General features: G+C 38.0%; 1 protein-coding gene across 1 annotated transcript; it reads left to right on the top strand.

Moving 5' to 3' along the window:
• The first annotated feature begins 7,386 nt into the window (after positions 1-7,386).
• LOC307119967 (uncharacterized protein) lies at positions 7,387-16,559 on the top strand. Its single transcript, XM_079806744.1, has 3 exons — positions 7,387-7,507; positions 9,066-9,310; positions 14,732-16,559. The coding sequence occupies exons 2-3, from the start codon at positions 9,226-9,228 to the stop codon at positions 15,748-15,750; spliced, it is 1,104 nt and encodes a 367-aa protein (XP_079662870.1). The 5' UTR covers positions 7,387-7,507; positions 9,066-9,225; the 3' UTR covers positions 15,751-16,559.
• The last annotated feature ends 7,005 nt before the right edge of the window (positions 16,560-23,564 follow it).

The raw sequence follows: 23,564 nt of genomic DNA, 5'->3' as shown, positions 1-23,564 counted from the left end.
ACAGCAGTTCATGTCTTCAACCTTTAGAGAGGTTATGTGATGCAACAAGACAATGAACCAAAGCACACAAATAAATCAAGTAAAGCATACAGTTTACATACCAACATTAATTTTTCCACCCTGCACTGTGAATGATTTTTTAAATGGCTATTAATCATAAATGTGAAAAGTACAAGTTTGTTTGTTTATAGTTAAGTCAGATTGTGTTTTTCTGTAATTGTCATTTAAATTGAGCTCACACCACATTTTATGAATTAACAATGCAGATTTTCAAGAGGTGGTTTCCTGGACAGGGTTTAAATTATGCCAAGAGTAGGCCTTAATCTATTTAATCGTGAGTTAAAAAATTGTTCCCTGGAACAAAGATTAAGCACAGATTACTAACACCTGGACTATGAGTCCTGAACTAAAATAAACTGGATTCATTTACAGTTTTATCTAATTGCTTACACACAATTTCTGAAAATATGGCTCCATTTCTTGTAACTCTACACACAAAACATCAGACATCTCTTGCAAAAGCAACACTTTGTGCAAAACTATTTTAACTATTTCCAAAAATGTTGTTTTTGCATATATCTAACTACACACAATGCACAACTGAGGAATTTACAGTTGAACTGAAATCAACTGAACTGAATCAACACTGAAGTCACTTGAGCTGAATATTGACACTATATTGGCTTGTTAGAGCCGGTTTACAGCAGAATTTGTTTTGAACTTGTTACTGAAGCTGCTATGAAACAATATATTTTGTTGTATGCCTATTCTTTCTTTCTCAAACCTTAGTTTTGATTTCTAAGTGATCAATTTATGTATAAGTGTTTTCACACATGATCATTGGCTGTATGGGTCCTCAGTAAATGAATGTGGCATTTAAATGGCAAAAGTTATTCTTGTCTCTATAACTTGTGGCTTCCTAAAGACACGTTTATGGGTAAATAAAATATTAATAATATAAATAAAATGAATATCAAAACATATTTTAAATATAATGAAGTCATTTTATTATAGCACTCATCAGATGTTCCTGGAAACAAAACAGAGACAGAACAGTATAAACAAACTATACAACAAACTAAACACCAAATTACAAAAACATTATTATGTGAAAGTGAATAAAGTTGTGTGGGTTTTCAGTTATAAATATGTGCTGTGTAAATTAGCCTATACTTTTAGAAATTATATATAGCCTAACTTTAAAAAACAAACAATAACCCATATAGATAAATTATAATAATTGTATAATATTAAGCATTTACTTAATATACATTGTAACATTAGGCTACTTTACTCTAGCACAGTAGTCAGTTAAGCAATTAATTAATATCTTATATTAATATGTATGTAGCCTAGGCTACATCTAAAGGTAAGTCTGCTTTAAAAAAAATATATATTACACTTCGACATGTACAGAATGTGCGCGTTAAGAAACACGTTCAAATGTGTCTTCTTAACATGTTAAAACTGTGCGTCGACTGTGTGTGTATGCCTGTTACACGACCAGAATGTGCGTGTCTACACATACAAAAGAAACGCGTAAAAAAATTGCTGCGTTGAAGCGGAAAACAGGGCGTGTTGAAGGTTGAAACGATCATAAGTCACGCGTTTCGTATAAAGAGATTTGGCCCCGGGCGCGTTCCATATCAGAGCCCTAGTCCAATGAGGTGCGAGGTCGAGGTCATGGCCATGACGCGTAGAAGACGAGCTTTAAACTATTTTTTTATGTTTTTTGCTGGTTTCCTTTTTCGTGATCAACAATGACAGGACACCGTCTTCAACTCAATCTCTGCATGGACGCGACGAACTTTTTGGACTCATTTTCAGGAGGCTGTCTTCGTCTTCACAACTCTGAGGCAAACTGCAGGCGCTATGAACCACAGCATGGGTAATGTAACGTTACGATTTAAAGAATATGCTTTTATTCAGCTGTATAAGGAAATGGATGCGTTAATAGATCCGAGCTTAAAACTGCACATTTTGTTTACACAGACTATCTTCGCCTCATAACGAAGCCGTGAGCTCTTATCTGCTTGGAGCGATTTCCGCGAGTCCAGATTTAACCGCTGATCATGACGAAATTGTGTGTAAGTAACTTCTAATGTGTTTCTCATTCCTTGTTTAATTTTACCGTGACTGTTTTTATTAATACCAGTCTCATGTAATTGTTTTCCAGCTGCCTGTAAGACGTATTATGAATCCACATGCCGGAGCTTCAGATACAAACAACCTGAAACTGCGAAGTTTAGCTCGGAGTCGATCAAGAAGAAAAAGGGTAAGATTTATTATATTAGATCCGTTTTTTGTCAATGTGAGTATTTTTCAGGTTGCTTATTGTCTTTATGGATTGTATTACAGTTGCTGGAAGCGAGAGTGTGCTGGATGAGGTGGACATGTGGAAGTCCGCGACCATTGAACTCATGTTTGACGAGGAAGACGGCTTTGTTGACGGGGTGTCTGGATGGATTGTGCGGCCACCGCGCTCTCGCAGCCTGGAGCTCGCCGAACTTTACATTACATTACGAGACATTACTGCTGCACTGTACATAGTTGTGTGTTTAACAATAAAGCTCTTTCTTTGAGTAAACCGCTGTGTTTTATAAATGAAGCCCTTTCTTTGAATGAACAGCTGTATGCTTATAAATGAAGCCCCTTGTTTGAATAAACGGCACGGTCCGTATAATTTTCCCATATATTCCTTGATGGTATGAATACTTCATAGCACAATAACATTATTATTAAACAAATTATTACAACATAAATTATATATTTATTATTATTATTGGGGTTTACATTTATAATGAGCCAGGGGGACCAATAATGATTGGTTTGCAGTGATCTGCCAACCAATCACGAGGGATTTTTCTTTTTTAAATGTAGTGGCTTCAGCCAATAGTGAGTGAGTAAATTCAAGTCTGGCCGTTGACTCTCTGGTTTCGCTGCTATTCATATGCTAATTAGAGGCGTCGCACCTCCGCGCGGTCTCTTAGCGGGGGGCTCTCCACCTACGTCATGGTTCGTTTACGACAATTTGTGGCACAGACGAACGCGACGTTCGCTGCCTCTAAAAAACTGCCGAAAATTAGGGAGATTTCCAGAAGTATACAGGCGTTTATGGGGTCGAAAATCCCACTTTTCATGCAGTGCTATTTGCGTTTGGTGTGAACGCAGCATAACGTTAGCTGTCCGTCAATTATGCTGAATCAACATTGCTTGCGCTATGGTCCAGCCGTCGGCCCCAGCTCTGGGCTACAGACCGCGTAGAGACAGACCCACCTCCTATGAATGTATTTTCTTTTTAACAGTTAACGTTACATGACCTACACTAGTTCTGGGAAAGAAAAAAACGAAAAATCTTTGTCTCAATAGACGCTTATTACAATAAAAATTTGTTTAATTATTGAACATTCGAGAGAAAGAAAGTAAAGGAAGAGAAAGAGCAATCATTTGACAGTCAAAATCAAAATTAAGTTTAAAATAAAGCGGTTAAATACAAGCTTTTTCTTATGGTCTTAATTGAATAGGCAATTAAAGATTATTAATAAATATTAATCTATATACTATTATGAAATATTTTATATATTGTTAAGCTAAATCGTCCAGACCATTTAAACCTAAAGAAAACACAGTGTCCTCTCTGAAACATTATTAAATGATGATCGATACAAGACACCTAAAAGCAAAATGGATTTGTGGTAAATTTTAGTAAAGAACAAAATGTAAAAAAAAAAGCAGGTCCCCAATTGAAAATTTTCTAGTGAGCAATCTAAATTTTTCAGTTGGCCAAATTGAATTAATGTGAATTGATGCAATTTAATTAAATAAAAATTCAAGAAAATAAATTTGGCCAACTGAAAATTTTAGATGTGATCGTTTACTAGAAAATTTTCAATTGGGCACCTGATTTTTTTTTACAGTGAATGTATTACTGTATGTAATCATAAAAGGTAAAAAATATCTCACTCCATGCTGTGAAGGTTTAAAATATGAACAGTATGTAAGAGTTAATCAATCAATAATTAAATAATATAATTTAACATTGAATTTCTTTTAATTTACCCTTAACATAATTGTAAAAAACAAAATGTCACTTTCTCAGGAGGAGCCATTCTTAAATATTTTGGTGGTCGTGGAGAAACATTTCAGGAGGCTGACACCAGAGATGACACAAGTAAATATTTCCCACTGCCTTTCTTTTGAATAGTTTGTGCGCAACTTCAACATAGCTAATTTTCCTCTTGCCAATAAAAAATTTAGTTTTATAATCATAATTCACTATGTTGTCTAATTGTACTTTAATATTAATTTAAAATTAATGTGTTTTATCTACTCTGCATACTGTATTTATTATTAATTATATTATAATCTCAACAGCTGAAGGAGGTGACTCTACTGCTGCTTCAGTAGAGCATAGCGAGCCGCATACCACTATGGCTAATGTTGTAAGTTAGCTATATATTGTTAATGCTAAATTATTAATATTTATTTGTTTACAACAAATTGACCTTAAATTTGCAAATCTGTAATCTTTACTTTTACTGTTTCAGTGAGTGTACTTTAATAAGCAGTAAAATAATTGTAGGCAATCATGTTAAAAGATATACAGATGAAATGTGTAAGTGTTGGATTGTATACAGTTGCTGGTTTGCGGTGCAATACTCCATTATTCACTGCAAGGCAGGGCCCCAAAATTATCCTGCTTAGGGCCCCCAGATTTACAGAGCCGGCCCTGTTTATGACACTACAATTCGGCCATCCGTCATAAATTATCAGGCAACTTTCACCGTGTCTACACCTGGAGCGAGCGGCCAAGCACCCTAAAATATGAAAGCAATCCTGTCTACATTAGATGCGGCGAGAGGCGACGCGACACAACAAATTCCCAACGTTAAACTGATCACGCGTTATATTTCTGACGCCCTTCAAGCTCGGCGGGGGAGATTGATGAGGCGGACCGGGAAGATGCGGGGGACTTAGTTAAGTTTTTTTGCGCTTTAATTGGTAATATTTCAAATTAATATGAATAAAATAGAATCAGTAATACATTTTGGCGCCCCTATGGATGAGTGGCGCCCCTAGCATTTGCCTATTCCGCCTATGCCACGGGCCGGCCCTGACTGCTATGATGCTACCAAAAAGGTTAGCAGTCATCAAATGTCAAGCTCACAAAAAAGGAAATGATTTTGTAATTAAAGGTAACAATGCAGCGGATTTGGAGGCTAAAAAAGCCTCAGGATGTTTAGTGGCGATACTTACTACAGTAGTTCTGATAGAACCACAACCGGAAGATATTGTTCGGAGACAGCAGCAAGCAGGCCCTTATGAACACTCTATGGCATCAGAGCGGGGCCAAAAAAGATGAAAAAGATATTTGGCGTTCACATGAAGGAGAGATTGTTGCACCAACAGCACTTTTAAACATTCTCATTTCAGATGCGCACGGATTCGATCACTGCACAAGGGGGGAAGTAATACGGAAAACAACAAGGATATTGATCTCCATATTTATATGTGATGGTAGACAATTTTCTGTCCACAAATATGTGCCAAATACACTGAGCTATGAGAAACAGCACAAAATTATGATTGGTATAAATTGGCATCATTTACAGCAAAAGAAACAGGTTTGAGCAATTGCTTAATGTGCTCTAAATCACCCTTAAATAAGGTAATAGTTGTTCCAAATATGCATAATTACGTAAAATGTGCTGAATTTAAAAGTCACTTTTGCCACACAAATGCCTTTTTTAGACCTTACTGCTCAGCAGAATGTTTAGGTTTTATGGGAAATTCTAAACTTCAAGATAAATTTAATAGACCACATTGGGGAGATTGGTGTAGATATTGGGACGTGAATGCAAATATTAAACTGGAAAAAGAAAAAATAGAAGTCCCTAAATGGTACAGTATAGATTATAATCAAGAGTATGAGTGTTTTAATAAGTCTAAAGGAGCTCATAATTTGGGAAAAATTTAAGGAAAATGTACTACTATTTGGGACTTAGATAAAGCAAAGGGTTGGGACACAAAAATACCTGTAAGAGCCCCAGAACCGCAAGCACTAGGAATAAGAAATGGGGGAAAAATGTATCCAGATGAAGAAGACTGTAAAATGTAAACTATAGCACTACCGTCAACAGAAGTATATGAAGATCAGACAATGGTAGTAGCAGATTTCTTTTGGGCTTGTGGGAGGAAAACACTTCTAGCTCCTTTGCCACTAAATTGGACAGGAGTGTGCGCTAGAGTACGATTAATTCAAGAAATGACTTTAATAGAGTGGGATCCAGAACAAAATACAATACAAAACACAAATAGAACCAAAAGAGCTTATGCACCAGACCCTAATATACACATAGATTCAATTAGTCAACTTAGAGGAATACCTCAGGAATATAAAGCAAGAGATGAAGTTAAATCTGGGTTTGAATCCATTTTTATATGGATTACACAAAACAAAAACACAGAATGGATTAATTATATTTACTATAATCAGCAAAGATTTATTGATGATGCATTAGCCGCACTAGGAGAACAACTAAAAGAAACAAGTGGAATGACATGGCAAAATAGGCAAGCCCTGGATTGGTTGCTGGCAGACAAAGGAGGTGTATGTATTATGTTTGGAGATCAGTGTTGTGCGTTTATACCAAATAATACTGCGCCAGGAGGAACATTTAGTGACGCTATGTTGAAAATAAAACATTTAAGAATAGAAGTTTTAAGGCAAATGCTGGAAGTGAAGGCAGAATGTTTGACTGGTTGGATTTCAAGTTTGGCGCAATGGGAGCATGGTTCACTAAAATAGGAATATTCGTAGGAATAAATAACATTATTAACAGGAGGAATATTATTCTGTTGTGTACTTCCTATAGCAAGATCATTAGTTGTCCAAACCACGGTTAAGCATATGGAAGTGCTACAACATCAAGACAATGAAAACCTAATGGATAATAAGGACTGGCCTGATAAATCAAACTGGGTTTTACAAGCATTGGAAGTTGATTCAAGTACCTCCAATGAGGACGAAGAAGATGAATGATGAGCCAGACCCTGGGTGTGTGTGCTAGCCTAACCCCTGCCCAAAGGGTGACCCTCTACCATGCGCAAAGTATCTGGGTAAAAATAACTTTTAATAGTATAATGCATGGTTTGATGTTTGACTATTCTACATACAGTGAGGAAAATAAGTATTTGAACACCCTGTTTTCTATTTTATGTTCTCCCACTTAGAAATCATGGAGGGTCTGAAATTGTCATCGTAGGTGCATGTCCACTGTGAGAGACATAATCTATAAAAAAAAATCCAGAAATCACAATGTATGGTTTTTTTTTTAACTATGCGGCCCCTTTAAGAAAAATGACGCGCACTGAGCATGCGCAGAAGAGAGAAGCGCGAGCGGACGAGCTGAGATCAGTTTAAACTGAAAGCGACGCTGTTAACGATCGTGAATGAAGGACAAAAGTGTAATATTTCCTCCGGATGCCTTATATTTCCAGTCTGCAGGTGAGAGATGTTTCTCAGATTACAGAGTTTAACATTAATCAGCTCCAGAGTTTACATGTTTAAGACCAATGTCATGAAATGCGTTGTGTGTCCTGGTTTATTATGAGTGTAATAATATGTTGGCAGAGAGTTTTTCACAGACTCTGACTCTATTACACCAATAAAATGTGCTTAATGTGCCACTTTACAGAAGATCTCAGACATCAGCATAATGAATGAGGGGAAAACAGGGAACTTTAGGAGACAAAGAGGCTTTTCAGCAGCTCAGATAAACATGATGGTCCTGTTGTTTCTCAGACTTTGGACAGGAGTTCAACAAACATTGTTTTAATGCAAATAATATCTAACTTGTATCAAAATACTCCATATTTCTGACAGAAATTTTATGGCACTCAGGTATATTCTATGCAATTGTGTTTATAGCAAAAAACGAAATGCATTTCTAGTTTCAACATTATTTGTTGTTCAGATATTCCTCTGTAAAAGACAAAAGTATCAGCTGTGTGTAAAGTGACACACGTTTGGGTTTTGGCCACTGAAAATGTGAACAATTGACCAATTTACTCATGAAACCACATTAAGATCTCCATATCTCTGACATTTTACCATATGGGGCCTTTAAAATGAAGAAACCAAAAGAAATTCTTGATAAGAACCAGAATATAAGAGGAGTTTAATAATAAGTTTAATTTATATAGCGCCTTTCCCAAGCTCAAGGACGCTTCACAATAACAGTAAATAACAAGCAGTTTACACATAGACGGACAGTGGACATTTGCCCAGTCCAAGTAATGAGCGATTGCAGTTGCAAATCGCACTACATTTGCAATACAACATGAAAAACAAAGGCAACAAACATTAATTACAGACAGCATGGTGGGCAGTTAGAGTAAAGATGCAACAGATTATTGGTAGTCAGTTAACATTGTGATTGTGTTATGTCAAGTTAACATTGTCATGACTGATAATACTGATTAAACAAATGTGTTTTGAGTTTACTTTTAAATTCATTTAACGTGGTTGTTGTCCTGAGAGCCAGGGGGAGAGAGTTCCATAGCTTAGGGGCTGTAACAAAGAAAGACCTGCCACCCATAGATGATAAGCGAAATCTCCGCTCACAGAGGAGTTCACAGCCAGAAGATCGGAGTTTAGGATATCATTAATACTTCTTGAGTTACAGGCATGCAAACTTGGGGCAAAAAACACAATAAGTGATTTTGTCCCATTTTTGAACAGTCACTGTTGGCATATAATGCAAAAAAAATGCCTAAAGTCGACAGATTTTGCTAATAGTCCTACCAATCTCTGTTTAAAATAAAATAAAGCTGCCATCTTTTTTTAAAGTCATTTTACCCTCCTGTAATTTGGCTCAGAATCTCTAAAGAATTGTAGATTACTCAGTAAATATACATCCATGACATTTAATATTTTGGCTTTCATCAGAATTTATATTTGTCTTTCTTCAGAAAAAAATATTAACAAAATATATTTTTTAGCCAGGTCTGGTCGACTCTGGTAATTCAGTATAAATTCAGTAACTTCTCTTTGATTTGTCCAGATCTGGTCCTGTGGGCGTCAGTATCTCACAGTGAAGCCCCTCCCACCACTGAAGCCCCTCCCACAACAATTCACCAATAAATACTGGGAATATTCCCATCATCCTACAAGAGAAGGACAAACTCCAGGTGTAGCTGCTGAAATCTGTGTGACTGTTAAAGATGGAGTTTATTAAAGAGGAGATTGAAGACATGAGTTATCCAGAACCATCCAGAATAAAACATGAAGAGACTGAGGAACAAATAGGTTGGTGTCCATTCTTCATTCTTCATTATTGACTGCTTTGGTGGCTGTGAAATAATAAGAAGTAAATAATAAGCAGCAAAAGTGGATTTTTTTTAGTTTCAAGTCATATACTGGGGAAATATACTCTTGTTCCATGTTGTTACAGGGTAAGTGTGGCATCTGCTATTATGAAATGCTAATAAAAACTAATTTGGTTGAAGCATCAAACCGCACATACAACAATAACTACAGTAATCCACACGACCCCAGTGGATGAATCAATGTCTTCTGAAGTGGAATTAGACGTGTTTGTAAGAAAACTACCAATATTTTAAACTGGAGACTGTCGTTTCTGACCAACAGAGAAACTGAGAAAACGCTGAGAAACTCTGTGGATCTGTGTCAGTTTTAATTTTCTTTTATTTTTTAATTATTGCTCACAACAATATACAAACAATGAAAGATAATCGCAATGAGAAATGCGTTACGTATTCAGAATACAAATTAAGATTAACTGTATTCCGTTACAGATACAATTTAAATAGTTGGTGTTTAGAATACAGTTACATTGTTGAAATTAGGAAATTAAATATTAAATATGAAATTAAATATCTAATTGCGATTATTCTGGTTAAAATTGTGATTGCGATTATTATTATTTTTTTATTTTTACAAATGAAAAGTGTGTGTATATAACATTTTGTGTTTATATATTAACATGACTAATAATAATAATTATTATTATTATTGCTAAATAAAAATAAGAAATATTACTATTACAATAACATTCATTATTAAAAGATTAATATAGAGCATTTAAGAATAGATATAACTTCTTCTTCTGTGTGACAAGTGAGGGTCAAGCGTAAAGTACGCCTTGTGTACCGGGAGCAGCATCTACTGAATTTGCATCTACACTCGGCACATCGCCAGTGAAAATCGCTTGGGGGAAAAACGCTGGACTACATGAAACAAGTATATTTCCCCAGTATAAAAAAAAAAAGTTGCAACAGTTTTACTTGCCTCGAAACATGGAAGCCTAAACTTAGTCAGTGGAGTTTTGCTATTAAAAGCCTTTATGTATTGATACACTATTATTAGGAAAAGGTATGCAGTGTATGACAATAAATTGCTCCCAAATGTAAGATTGTTGTCACACGGTGCTTGCAGGCACACAGAAAAAGACAGATTAATGTTCTCAATGAAGTTGACAATAATGTCAAGTAAACTCAAAGGCAGGTAAATGGGCATTAGCAACACAACTTAGAGGGTAGCACTTAAATAGCAAACACAAATGAGACGTAAACGTCTCGGTTATGCATGTAACCCTTGTTCCCCGAAGGAGGGAATGGAGACGTACGTCAGAATGTTAACCAACAGATTGGGATATAATGAAGTGTATGCACCTTTGTTTTGTGCTGAGGAGACGAGTAAGTGGCCCAGGCTCTGGTGTGATAGGATGTAGGTCTCCGTTTCCTCCTTCAGGGAACGAGGGTTACATGTGTAACCGAGATGTTCCCTTTCAGTTGCTCATGTGCGAAGTTCACATTCTGACATACTGACGGATTGGGATCCCTAATAAAACGACACAGTTTCACATGGATTTTTTAGTGCCGATGCCGATACCGTTTTTTTTTCATCAGCCTTAGCCGATGACGATACGGGCTGCCGATTTTCTTGAACCGATATTTGGAGCCGATACTGCATTTGCTCCCTCAATTTACAACATAAAAATGACACAATGATCATGATGATGACAATTTTAAATTTACAATTTAAAAAAAGGAAAATTTATTGAACTAAAAAAAACAATATTTAACTAATAGTAAAAACAGGTGAGGTAGAACAAGAAAAAAAAGAGTTCAGTGGTGAAAATAAATTCTGAAAATAAATATTTAAGCATAAATAAAATAATTGCACACAGTATCAACAAGCGAGCAGCATAATAAAGTGCACACTGACTGTACTATACTAAACTATTTACAACCTAGTCATTTAATGGTTACACTCTAAAAAATGCTGGGTTAAAAATAACCCCAAGTTGGGTTGAATATGGACTAACCCAGCAATTGGGTTGTTTTGACCCAGCGGTTGGGTTAAATTTTTGCTTAAAACAACCCAATTGATGGGTTAGTCCATTTTCAACCCAACTTGGGTTATTTTTAACCCAGCATTGTTGAGAGTGTAGGTGCACTTCACTGAATCTCTTGTAGAAACACCAGCGGTAATTCAGGAGAAAATCTCCCAATGCTCCACGTGAAACTTCAGTCTTTTGACCTTTTACCATCGTGTCAATACCATCGTGTCAATCCGAGTCCACATCTTTTGAGTTTTCAAGAATATATCACTTCAAAATCCACTGTTTATATCCTTTAGACCCCTGCAGAGCACCGTACGGCTGCACTTCGCTGTCATTTGGATGCATTTCTAGACTTGAATTTCTTTAAATGCTGGCAAGTGTTTACAAGAGCAAAATATTTCATCACCGCTCAAAAAATAAAAGAAGAAAAGCACGTAAACATTTGAATTGGGCTGTTATTTACAGCAGCATTTATTCTTATCATACCAAGCATATGACATTTTATTTACAGCATTTACAATCATGTTATGATTGCATGAGATATGCACCACGTGAGCGATCACTAAACTCTCCTCTCCACCGTGAATAAATCACAATCCGAATGCACAAGGTTTTATCACTGACTCTGAGGTGGTGTGCTCAGTTACTGTGAGAATCAAAGGCGAAAGGCGCGTGACATACGTCACGACCAAACGTTAGCGATTGGTTAGGCAGATCCAGAGTGACTCTGGGCAGATGCAATAGTTTTAAACTTCAACAGAGTTCCTGTCTTCAAGGAAGTAAACGCTTGTCAGTGGAGAGTGGCCTGACTCTATGTACAAATGAAATGTACGAGAGTCTGGTAAGACCAGGCTAGTAGTTCTGCACCAGGTTTGCACACACTGCAGCAGGGATTTTAGCCCACTCCTCCATACAGACCTTCTCCAAATCCTTCAGGTTTCAGGGCTGTCGCTGGGCAATACGGACTTTCAGCTCCTCCAAAGATTCTCTATTGGGTTCAGGTCTGGAGACTGGCTAGGCCACGCCAGAACCTTGATATGCTTCTTACAGAGCCTTGGTTATCCTGGCTGTGTGTTTCGGGTCGTTGTCATGTTGGAAGACCCAGCCTCGACCCATCTTCAATGCTCTAACTGAGGGAAGGAGGTTGTTCCCCAAAATCTCGCAATACATGGCCCCGGTCATCCTCTCCTCAATATGGTGCTGTCGGCCTGTCCCCATTGCAGATTGCAAAGAATGATGTTTCCACCTCCATGCTTCATGGTTGGGATGGTGTTCTTGGGGTTGTACTCATCCTCCTTCTTCCTCCTAACACGGCGAGTGGCGTTTAGACCAAAAAGCTCTATTTTTGTCTCATCAGACCACATGACCTTCTCCCATTCCTCCTCTGGATCATCCAGATGGGCCTGGACATGCCCTGGCTTGAGCAGGGGGACCTTGCCTGTGCTACAGGATTTTAATCCATGAAGGCGTAGTTACTAATAGTTTTCTTTGAGACTGTGGACCCAGCTCTCTTCAGATCATTGACCAGGTCCTGTCGTGTAGTTCTGGGCTGATCCCTCACCTTCCTCATGATCATTGATGCCCCACAAGGTGAGATCTTGCATGGTGCCCCAGACCGAGGGAGATTGACCGTCATCTTGAACTTCTTCCATTTTCTAATAATTGCGCCAACAGTTGTTGCCTTCTCACCAAGCTGCTTGCCTATTGTCCTGTAGCCCATCCCAGCCTTGTGCAGGTCTACAGTTTTATCCCTGATGTCCTTACACAGCTCTCTGGTCTTGGCCATTGTGGAGAGGTTGGAGTCTGTTTGATTGTGTGTGTGGACAGTTGTCTTTTATACAGGTAACGAGTTCAAACAGGTGCAGTTAATACAGGTAATGAGTGGAGAACAGGAGGGCTTCTTAAAGAAAAACTAACAGGTCTGTGAGAGCCGGAATTCTTACTGGTTGGTTGGTGATCAAATACTTATGTCATGCAATAAAATGCAAGTTAATTATTTAAAAATCATACAATGTGATTTTCTGGATTTTTAGATTCCGTCTGTCACAGTTGAAGTGTACCTCTGATAAATATTATAGATTTGTACATGCTTTGTAAGTAGGAAAACCTGCAAAATCGGCAGTTGGAAGAGAACTTGCAGGCCTTTGATGGGTTCCATGGACACAGCTGCATTGTGACGGCACACTTAAGTGTTGCAAACTAAGGACAACCGGAGGAACCGGTTACTTTGTCATGCACTTCCGGGTAAATGCAGGCTGCCCCGAGAAACCAATCATCCACATTGGAGGGTTCTACTCGAGCCTGGCCTACTTGGTGGAAAGCATAGCTGCCAATTCGGGATCTGCCTCGGGCAACGCTACTCTCCCAGAAGGAGACCATGCAGCCGAGTCGTCATCTCCCCATGACAGCTCACCCTCCAATGCCGCCATCGGCATCTGATCATCGGCATCTGATCATCGGCATCTGATCATCGACATCTGATCATCGACATCTGATCATCGGCAGGTGCACCGAAAGAGATGACTGGTTGCTCCGCCGAGGGACCACCACGCTCTGACTTCACCCTTGCTGATTCAGTGGTTAAGGGCGGCCATTTCGGGTTGAAATCATTGTTGTCCTTAGTTTGCAGCACTTAAGTGCCACTTTAGTCAGCATTTAAGAATCAGTCTTAGACTTTGCTGAAACTTGCTTTTAGCTTCTTTATAAAAGTCTCCTACTCTTGGACAAGCCCTACTTTTTTTACCAAGAATTTTTTAACACTTAAGTTAAAGCTTAAGAATATTCTTAAAAGCATTTCGGAAAGGTTTTATACATTGATATACACATTAGAAAGTGAAAGATAAACATGTTTATCACCATGTCTTAATTACAATTTTTAAACTGGTTGTCTGTTAACTGACCTGCCTATATAGCCTAGATTTTATGATATAATCTGATTCCAAAAGAAAATCAAACTGGCAGGAGGAAGAAGCGCTGACAAAGATGATGCCTGCTCTGTCCAAACGATACGTTTTGATTTAACTTCTCATCGTCAAACATTTCAAAAACGTTCTTCTCCTGAAAGATTTGCGCACGTCTCTATCTCCTCAGTGCCATCACAAGCCCCTACTGGCAACTCCTAACCACTTGAGACCTCTCGAGCTGTCTTAAATAACTGGGAGAGTAAGAATGATTCTTAGCTTTAAGAAATGTTATACTTAAGTTTGGAAGTAGGAGTGAATTTCACAAATTCTCAGTACCTAAGACTAAAATGGCACGCTTGATAAATATGGGCCCAAATGTCTTTTTTTTTGCTTAGTGTTTTAAGTTTTCACATTGAACCTCATTGAACTGATTCTGACTACTTTATATGTTTATTTTAGACCAGATGGAAGTGACGGAGCAACTACGCAAACTAAATGATGTAAAGAAACTCTGTGACTTCAAAACTCAAGAAACAAAAGCCAAAAAGCTGCACACCTGCTCTCAGTGTGGAAAGAGTTTCAGGGGAAAAGGACACCTTGACACACACATGAGAGTTCACACTGGAGAGAAACCGTATACATGCACTCAGTGTGGAAAGAGTTTTTCTCAAGCAGCGGGTCTCTGGAATCATCTGCGCATTCACTCTGGAGAAAAACCATTTAACTGTGATCAGTGTGGTAAAGATTTTATTTTATCAGCACATCTAAAACAACACCTGAAACTTCATTCAGGTGAGAAACCATATTTGTGTTCTCTCTGTGGAAAGAGTTTTTCACAGCTGAACAGTTTTCAACAGCACCAGAAAACACATACAGGAGTGAGAGATCATGTGTGCTGTGACTGTGGGAAGAGCTTTACTACATCTAGTCAGCTGAAACAGCACCAAAGAATTCATACTGGAGAAAGACCTTACACGTGCTCATACTGTGACAAGAGTTTCAATCAGCCTGGAAACCTGAAAACACATGAGCGACTTCATACTGGAGAGAAGCCGTACCACTGTACTCTGTGTCGGAAGAGTTTCAGCGATCCAACAGGTTTAAAAATGCATCTGCTCATTCACACTGGAGAAAAGCCATTTAAGTGTGATCAGTGTGGTAAAGATTTTATTTCATCATCAAATCTAAAAGAACACCTGACAGTTCATTTAGATGAGAAGCCTCATGTGTGTTCTCTCTGTGGAAAGAGTTTTTCATGGCTGAACAATTTTAAACAGCACCAGAAAACACATGATGAAGTGAAAGATCATGTGTGTTGTGACTGTGGGAAGAGCTTTACTACATCTAGTCAGCTGAAACGGCACCAAAGAATTCACACTGGAGAGAAACCTTACAAGTGTTCATACTGTGACAAGAGATTCACACGTTCTGGAACCCTGAAAACACATGAGCGAGTTCATACTGGAGAGAAGCTGTAATACTGTACTCAGTGTGAGAAGAGTTTCAGAGATCCAACAGGTTTAAAAAATCATCTTTTATTCACTCTGAAGAAATAACCCTTCAAATGCATAATGAAATATGTCACAAGTCAGCAACATTTGTTTTTTTTAAATGTCAAATAGTAAATAGTTTGAGTTTTTCCACTCAACAGTCAACAACTATTACAATGTAAATTAAAGCTGCAAGCAGCATTTATCGGGGTTCAAGCAGTTTAAGGCCTTTAAGCACATATGCATAAAAAGATATTATGATTTATTTAGCAAGCATGTAACCCCTTCAAAAATCAAAAGTAACTTATAAACGATCATATAAGAGATTCAAAGGGTACAGCCAACAGAACTGGGAGCAAGGAGGATTGGGAGGTCAATTGCAAATTAAGAATTTAAGTAAGGAAAATTAATAGGAAAAAGAAAATGTTTTGTTACATTAAAATAAGTGAATGTAAATATGATCAATAAGTTTGCTAATGGTTCTTAGCAAAGTATTGGAAACAATAGTTTGTGAGCAAATGTAAGTGTTTAATAATTTTCTGCATGCACATTGAGAAGGAAACTCAACAGGAACAGCATTAACACAGATGACAGATGATTGCTTAGCACAGATTGATGAAAATAAATTAGGTATAGTATGGTTAGATTTTATTTTACAATTACTTTTCATACTGTACATTGGTTTAAAAGTTATCTGTTTAATAGGGGACATTGTGTATTTTATATTGGGCGTTTTTCAGATGTGAAAGAGTTGCAATGTGGTGTTCCTATTTTACCAATAAACTTCCTCTTGTTTTAAAGTGTGCACAGTCATGAATGCAGACGAAACAACATTATATTGAACTGTAACCTCATTTAAGCAGTCGTCTACTGCTTTGGATGAGGAATTACAATTGGTCAAATTAGGTACAGAATAATAAGTTGGTTATAAACTTGACAAAAACTAAAAGCATTTTGGTGATCCATAAATCAGAGTAATATCTGAAATGTCACTCACCAAAGCCAGATTAGAATAACTACTTCAGATTAGTAAAGATAATTTAAAATTATCTCTCTGCTTTGTTTTATAAGAAATCATTTGTAGAGAGTTCCTAATGTCCTGTAATGTCAACTTTTATATAGTAGTGCTAGTCATAATTTCAACACCAGTCATACAAATAATATAAGTTGTACAAAATCTTTTAAGGAACATTTAATGGCACAATAGTAAATTGTTGATTTTGATATTTGAAATGAATTTTGGGTTTGTATGTTTCATTGACTTTATTGTTGTGGATGTATTTTTTACTTGTTGGGACCTCAGGAAAAGTAGCCACTGCCTAGGTATTGGCTAATGGGGATCCAAATAAATAAACTAAGATCATGGATGAAAAAAGACCATTTAGAGCCAATTTACTAATGAGTTTTTTTAAATAGTTTTTTTTTTGTCTGAAAGTTTCTAGCATGCCTAATAAGACCTTGATTAGCTGGTACAGGTGTGTATGATTGGGGTTGGAGCTAAACTCTTCATGACCGTAGCCCTCCAGGAGCAGGATTGGACACCCCGTTATAGACACTTACAGTATATTTATGAGAGTATAAAAATGACTAATGGGCAACATTGATTAGATTGCACTTCCTATCATAGTTTTGACATTTGGATGTTATTGTTTAGCTATTGACCTATGTTATCATATTTCCTGTGGTGGTTTTGTTTCAATTGGACTAGCAGTTTCGAGGATAATCGCAAAAGTTTTGTAAGTGCTAAATTACACTGTTACAAAAACCATAAGGCAAAACCTGCCATGTTTTGGTATCGTTGGACTCGGCAAGGATTTAGGAGTCTAAGGAGGTGACTCCCGTGAAAAACACTGGCTTGAAACTTCTTAGGCTCCTTCAAGGCATTGTGCCGATATGCAAACTGTTTTTTGAGATACGCCAATGTTCTCGTAGACTATCATGGCAGCCTGGACAAAGACACTGCATGCCACTTATTATCTGATTAATGATTGGGTGAGGTTATAGCCATTTTCATGACATTTTTTCCTCTTACAGCGCCACCCAGTGGCCAATTATCAAAATGTTTTTCAAGTGACCGAAGAGGTCATAGACATGTGACCTGAATTTTGCGAAAATATCTTGTTCCGTTCACAAGTTATAGTCCTTTTAGAAAAAGTGGCCCCCGACACATTGAACTTTTTCATTCCCCTTGGCGACCATGAATTGAAAAATTGAAAATTTTTCATAATTATTAATAGTCTCTCTCCAAAAAACATTTATACAGTGGTTTGGTTCCAATCAGGGAAAAATTGTGGGAGTAGTTCACAAAAGTAGTTTTTTCAAAAAAACTAAATTTTCTCAAAATTGGCGCCTGAAGCCGAGCCAATCATTTTGTCCGCCTTGAGCCAAGGATTCAAAGGATATAAGACACTTGAGCCCACGCCTAACTGTTTATAGGTTATGAGCCATTTCGTACTTTTGCTCGCTGTAGCGCCCCCGTCAGGCCGGTCGGGGCATGCCTTGGTGACGCTGGTAGACGTTGTGAGTACTACCAGCCCTGAAGTAAAGCCCTGAGTTTCATGTCTCTACGACTTACGGTTTGGTCTGCCCGATCAGTTTTAGATGGAGAATGATGCATCATGGGAAATTTAGCAATTACAATAGGGTTTCAGCACTTCGAGCTTGAACCCCTAATAAAGTCGTGTTTTTTGTTTTCTTGTGACTTAGACTTGGATATATTCATGTTATTTTCATATTTACTACATGCAAGTGTTTTCTGAAAGATCAAACAATTATGATCACATTGTTTTTTTTCTATTTTTTTTAAATCAATCTACAGTTGTGGTCAGAATTATTGGCCCTTGGTAAATATGAACAAAGAAGCCTGTAAAAATAAATATGCATTGTTAATCCTTTTATACAGTGATCAGAATCAGAAACATAAGTTATTTCAAACACTTGCTGCTGTCTGAACGTGAGTTTTGCCAATAAACGTGGCTATACATGGTCAAAGAACTAAAATATCTCTAAGAATTATTAAAATAAATTTGATCTGTATTATTCTGACTTCCATTTTTCCACACTTACACTTTTGACACGTTTTTTTTTCCCTGCCAAAGTACGGCCAAAAGTATTGCAAGCCTGTGAACAATCGAAAACAACAGAGTTAGGAACTGCAAAACATCCACATGGAGGGCAGGACCCAAGGTTTAAAAGAAAGATGGGACTGTACAAATCGGTTTATTTTGGGAACTTTGTTTGTCCTATGTACACAAGTAATTTAGACATTTGCAATTATTATTATTTTTACACAAAGGCTGGTTTTACGCGGCCAATCTGTTTTGCAGTTCCTGACTCTGTTGTTTTCATTTGCAAATCGATGTTCAGAGCCTTGCAATACTTTTGGCCGTATTTTTTGGGGGGGAGGGGGAGGGGGGCGTTAAAGTGTAAGCATGGAAAAATGGAAGTCAAAAGGGGAAAGGAGGAGAACATCTTCTTAAGAACTGCCTCATACTTTCTCACAGTTCTACAACAGCAAAAGAGTGGGGAAAAAATGCATTAGTGGTAATATTTTTAGGCACACTACAGCCTATACTTTCATACTGTCAAAAGATGATATCATAATATTACTACTGGGTAATATACTCACTGGAAGATTTTCTCGGCTGACACAGGGAGCTCAGCGCTTCTCATGAATGTCTTTGTGTCTGCTCCAATAAAGAGATCTTCATCAGCCAACTGATGTCCATCTCCATACTTCACCTCCCTGAGAGATACACCCACGATTGCCCTGGCTGGTATGAGGTAGCCCAGGATCCTCTTCATCAGCCTGCACATCTCCTCTTCAAGTTTGTGAATTTGTACTCCCTCTAACTGCAGATAATATCAATGGTCACAACAAAATAACAGTGAAATAAGAATGCTACAATAAGCACAAACATTTAATTATATACTATTATTCACTCATTCAATCAATATCATTGACACCCACCTGGAAGGCAATGTTAAATTCAGATAAAGGCTTAAGGGCAGCACTCAGGAACAGGAAGTAGGTCTTCACGATTGGATCACGCAGATGGCTTGCCAGATCATGCACTTTAACACTCCTCTCCACCTCTTCATGACTGTTAAAGTAGGCCTACAGTACATATAGATACAGGGTGGCAATACATGGTTAAAATGGAAATATAGCATAGTAAACTGTGTAGATATCTGCTGAGTGAGTTACCATCCCACTGGTTCAGCACCCTCTGGTTAACAGACTCAGGCATCTGGTGCTGCAGTACCTGAGGAGCTTCAGGTGGTCTGAATCAGTGAAGTAATAATAATAATTTATTACATTTATATAGCGCTTTTCTAGGCACTCACTCAAAGCGCTTTTACATAGAAGGGGGGAATCTCCTCAACCACCACCAATGTGAAGCATCCACCTGGATGATGCAACGGCAGCCATTTTGCGCCAGAACGCTCACCACACACCAGCTGACTGGTGGAGAGGAGACTGAGTGATGATACCAATCGTATATATATATATATGGGGATGATTAGGAGGCCATGATGGACAGGGGCCATTGGTAGGGTGACCACCTGTCCCGCTTTGCATTGTACCACACAGCATTTTCACCCCTTGTCCCGCATGTCGCATATTGAGAAAATGTCCCGCATTTTCACCAGTCTGTTGATTTTTAATGATCATATTGAGAAAACATGCATGCATTCTTTTGCCTTTTTAAGAATTTTATTTATTATTTTTGCGGCATCGTTTTTCACCTATATTTAACAGCGCTTCGTCAGAAGTAACATCCCGCCTTACACAAATACAAAAGCAGGGGCGTTTATCACGGGGGGGACGGGGGGGACAGGACCCCCCCAATCTGAGGGCTGTCCCCCCCTAAAAACCATGCTGAGTATTGTCAATAATATAATGATATATACTTAAAATAAATGTGTAAGTAGTAAAACAATACAAAAGCAAACGGGACAAAAAATGCGTTTAAGTTTAGAAACATTTTGAGTCCCCCCTCCCCCCTTGCCCCACAGTGGTTTGATCCACCGCGCACCTAACGTTACCCATAGAACGTAAAAAAACTACCACACAAGTTTGGGGAGAGAACAAAGCTCTTCAGACAGCAGTTGTGAAACTCCAGTAAGCTGTCAATGCTATTTTATTCACTTTAAACATCAGATGAATTGACTCTTTTCTCTTTAATACAGATTAGGCAAAACACTGTTAATATCACTTGCCCACCGCGGCACCGCCCCGGGCCACCATCGTTTTCATTTTTATAGTAATAAAATAATTTTGTTTAGTTAGAGAACAGACACAACAATTAAAAACTGAACGTGTCTGCTCAATACAGCACGAGCCGAACGAGAGTCAGATTTCATTCATCACTAGAGCAAACAGCTGACAGACAAGATGATCGCGGAAGATTTGGTTTCAAAGCGAAATGTAAAAGTGCCTATTTAAGGGAGTGTGTCATTGTACTGTTTTCTTGCTGTGTTTTTCATTAAGAATAATAGACTAATGAACCCATAATTCAAGCAACCCACCCTCGAATTGGCGCTAATTCTAAACCTAAAGTTTATGCGCACGGCGCTCTGTCAGATCTGTGTTGGGTTTTGCTCAATATGATAATAAGTGGCAGATCAGAGGGCTTGCTGCAGTTGAATATGTAAAGATCTGAATATCATAGTATAAAATACTATGTGGAGGATGCAAGATAATTTTATATAATATGACTGTGTGGTGAACCTACTCATATTTAAACAACTATTGCTTTGTGTTGTTGGTCAGATAAAATGACAGAGAAAAGAAAAACGGACATTAGATAATTTTTCAGTGCACCAAAACGCCAAATGAGCACAATTTGTTTTTTATATTTTTTTATTTTTTTGTGGTACACATATACGTACAAGTACGATTTTGGCTGTATTATTTGTGTCCCCTTCAAAAATTGCTCTTGAGAAATTTCATGTTTATCGTCCCCCCCTACTATATATATATATAAAAACTACAATCCCCCCCAAAAAAAATTATATATATATATATATATATCAATTAATATATAAGATTAACTAATTTAATGTTGTTTTATTTGTTTCATTATTTATTTAGTTGGATTTTAGTTGCACTTGGAACTGTTTCAAAAGTAGTTATCTGCATGATGCCTGCTGCCGTTGGGCTCAGTGATGTTGAATTTAAGATTATACAACACTTTCAGGTTATGTTTTAGTGTTGGTAACATGTCCCACATTGTCCCACACAAACTTAGTAATCGTCCCACATTTGGTTTGTTTGATGGTGGTCACCCTAGCCATTGAGCAAATTTAGCCAGGATGCTGGGGTTACACCCCTACTCTTTATCGAAGGACATCCTGGGATTTTTAATGACCCCAGAGAGTCAGGACCTCGGTTTAACATCTCATCTGAAGGACGGCGCTTGTTACAGTATGGTGTCCCCATCACTATACCCACACAGACCACAGGGTGAGCGCCCCCTGCTGGCCTCACTAACACCTCTACCAGCAGAAGCCTAGTTTTCCCAGTTGGTCTCCCATCCAGGAACAAACCAGGCTCAGCCCTGCTTAGCTTCAGTGGGAAACCAGTCTTGGGCTACAGGGTGATATGGCTGCTGGCTATTTTGGCTGGATGTGATTATTAACGTTACTGTAGTCTGAAGCAGAGCAGGAGCGAGTGTTGTGGAGCTGAGGAACCGCTGGAGCCATTGTTAATAAGATGAACCCAACACACACCTCGCGAGCAGCGGGACTTTTATGCCACAGTCGCCACTTCCGCTCCTCCGCTCATGAGTGTGAGGTAACGCAGCTCTGTTGATCATATTAGACACATCTGAGTGTGTTGATGATGGGATGGCGTTACTCTGTGCGTTCTCTCAGCCGCTGATATGACACTTGTTCACACTGCAGTGAGAGGAAAGCGCTTTTGCAGAATAAAACAGTTTCCTGTACTGGAAACTAACGCGGATATGATGTCATCGACAGGCCACGCCCTCACAGGTCCCGGTTCCTCGGGTAAAAGAGCATCTCACCATTTACAAATAGTTGGAAACATTTGGGATATTGTAACAAAATATATAACACTGGCCTAGTGGTGTTTGGATATTTAACTGAAAATATGTTACATAGTGCAGCTTTAAAAGATCACATTCAGTCTGCACCTTTACGATGATGCGCACAATATACAGACGAGCAGATGAGCCAAGAACATGAACCAAACAAGTTTTCTTGGTTTCAATGGGGAAACACAATGAGAAACCTTGTGTTGCATCAATGTTCTGTGTTCAACTGCTTTCCTGTACCAAGCACGCATCATCAATAATGTGCACACTGAATTTAATCTTTCAATATCACTGCATTAATACTGACTACAAACCTGTAAACATAACTTGCGGGCAGTGGAGGAGAGCCTTGTTTTGCCCTCCAGGTGTTCCTATACGTGTGTGACGACATGTGAAAACTATGACTTGCCAGAGGTGGACAGTAACTAAGCACACTTTTTGAGTATCTGTACTTTACTTGAGTATTATTTTTTCGTGAAACTTTAACTTCACATGCAAACTCTTTGTAGACTTCACATCTTTTTGCAATTGAGAGATAGAAAATTACTCTGTTAGTGGTTGGAATTGTGAGTGAGTGAGTGAAAAGAATATGAACTGCAGGCCTACCTTCACTGAAAAAAATGATTCGTTGAATTTACTAAAAAATGTTATCGTAAGTGGTCGCAATCAATTTATTTTAGCTCAATTTAAACAAAAACACATGTAATTCCCATAAAACCAATTCATTTTTTTTATTAAAAT

The sequence above is a fragment of the Gobio gobio genome (genome assembly GCF_949357685.1).
Source record: "Gobio gobio genome assembly, chromosome: 23".
Lineage (NCBI taxonomy): Eukaryota > Metazoa > Chordata > Actinopteri > Cypriniformes > Gobionidae > Gobio > Gobio gobio.
The sequence above is the reverse complement of the archived record's forward strand: the minus strand, read 5'-3'. Positions and strand labels throughout refer to the sequence as shown.

What these genes read in the sequence shown, in the direction of transcription:
- LOC307119967 (XM_079806744.1), top strand. Translation starts at nt 9,226, where the DNA reads ATGGAGTTTATTAAAGAGGAGATTGAAGACATGAGTTATCCAGAACCA. An exon ending in AGAGACTGAGGAACAAATAG is followed by an intron (nt 9,311 to 14,731) that starts GTTGGTGTCCAT and finishes TGTTTATTTTAG; the next exon opens with ACCAGATGGAAGTGACGGAG.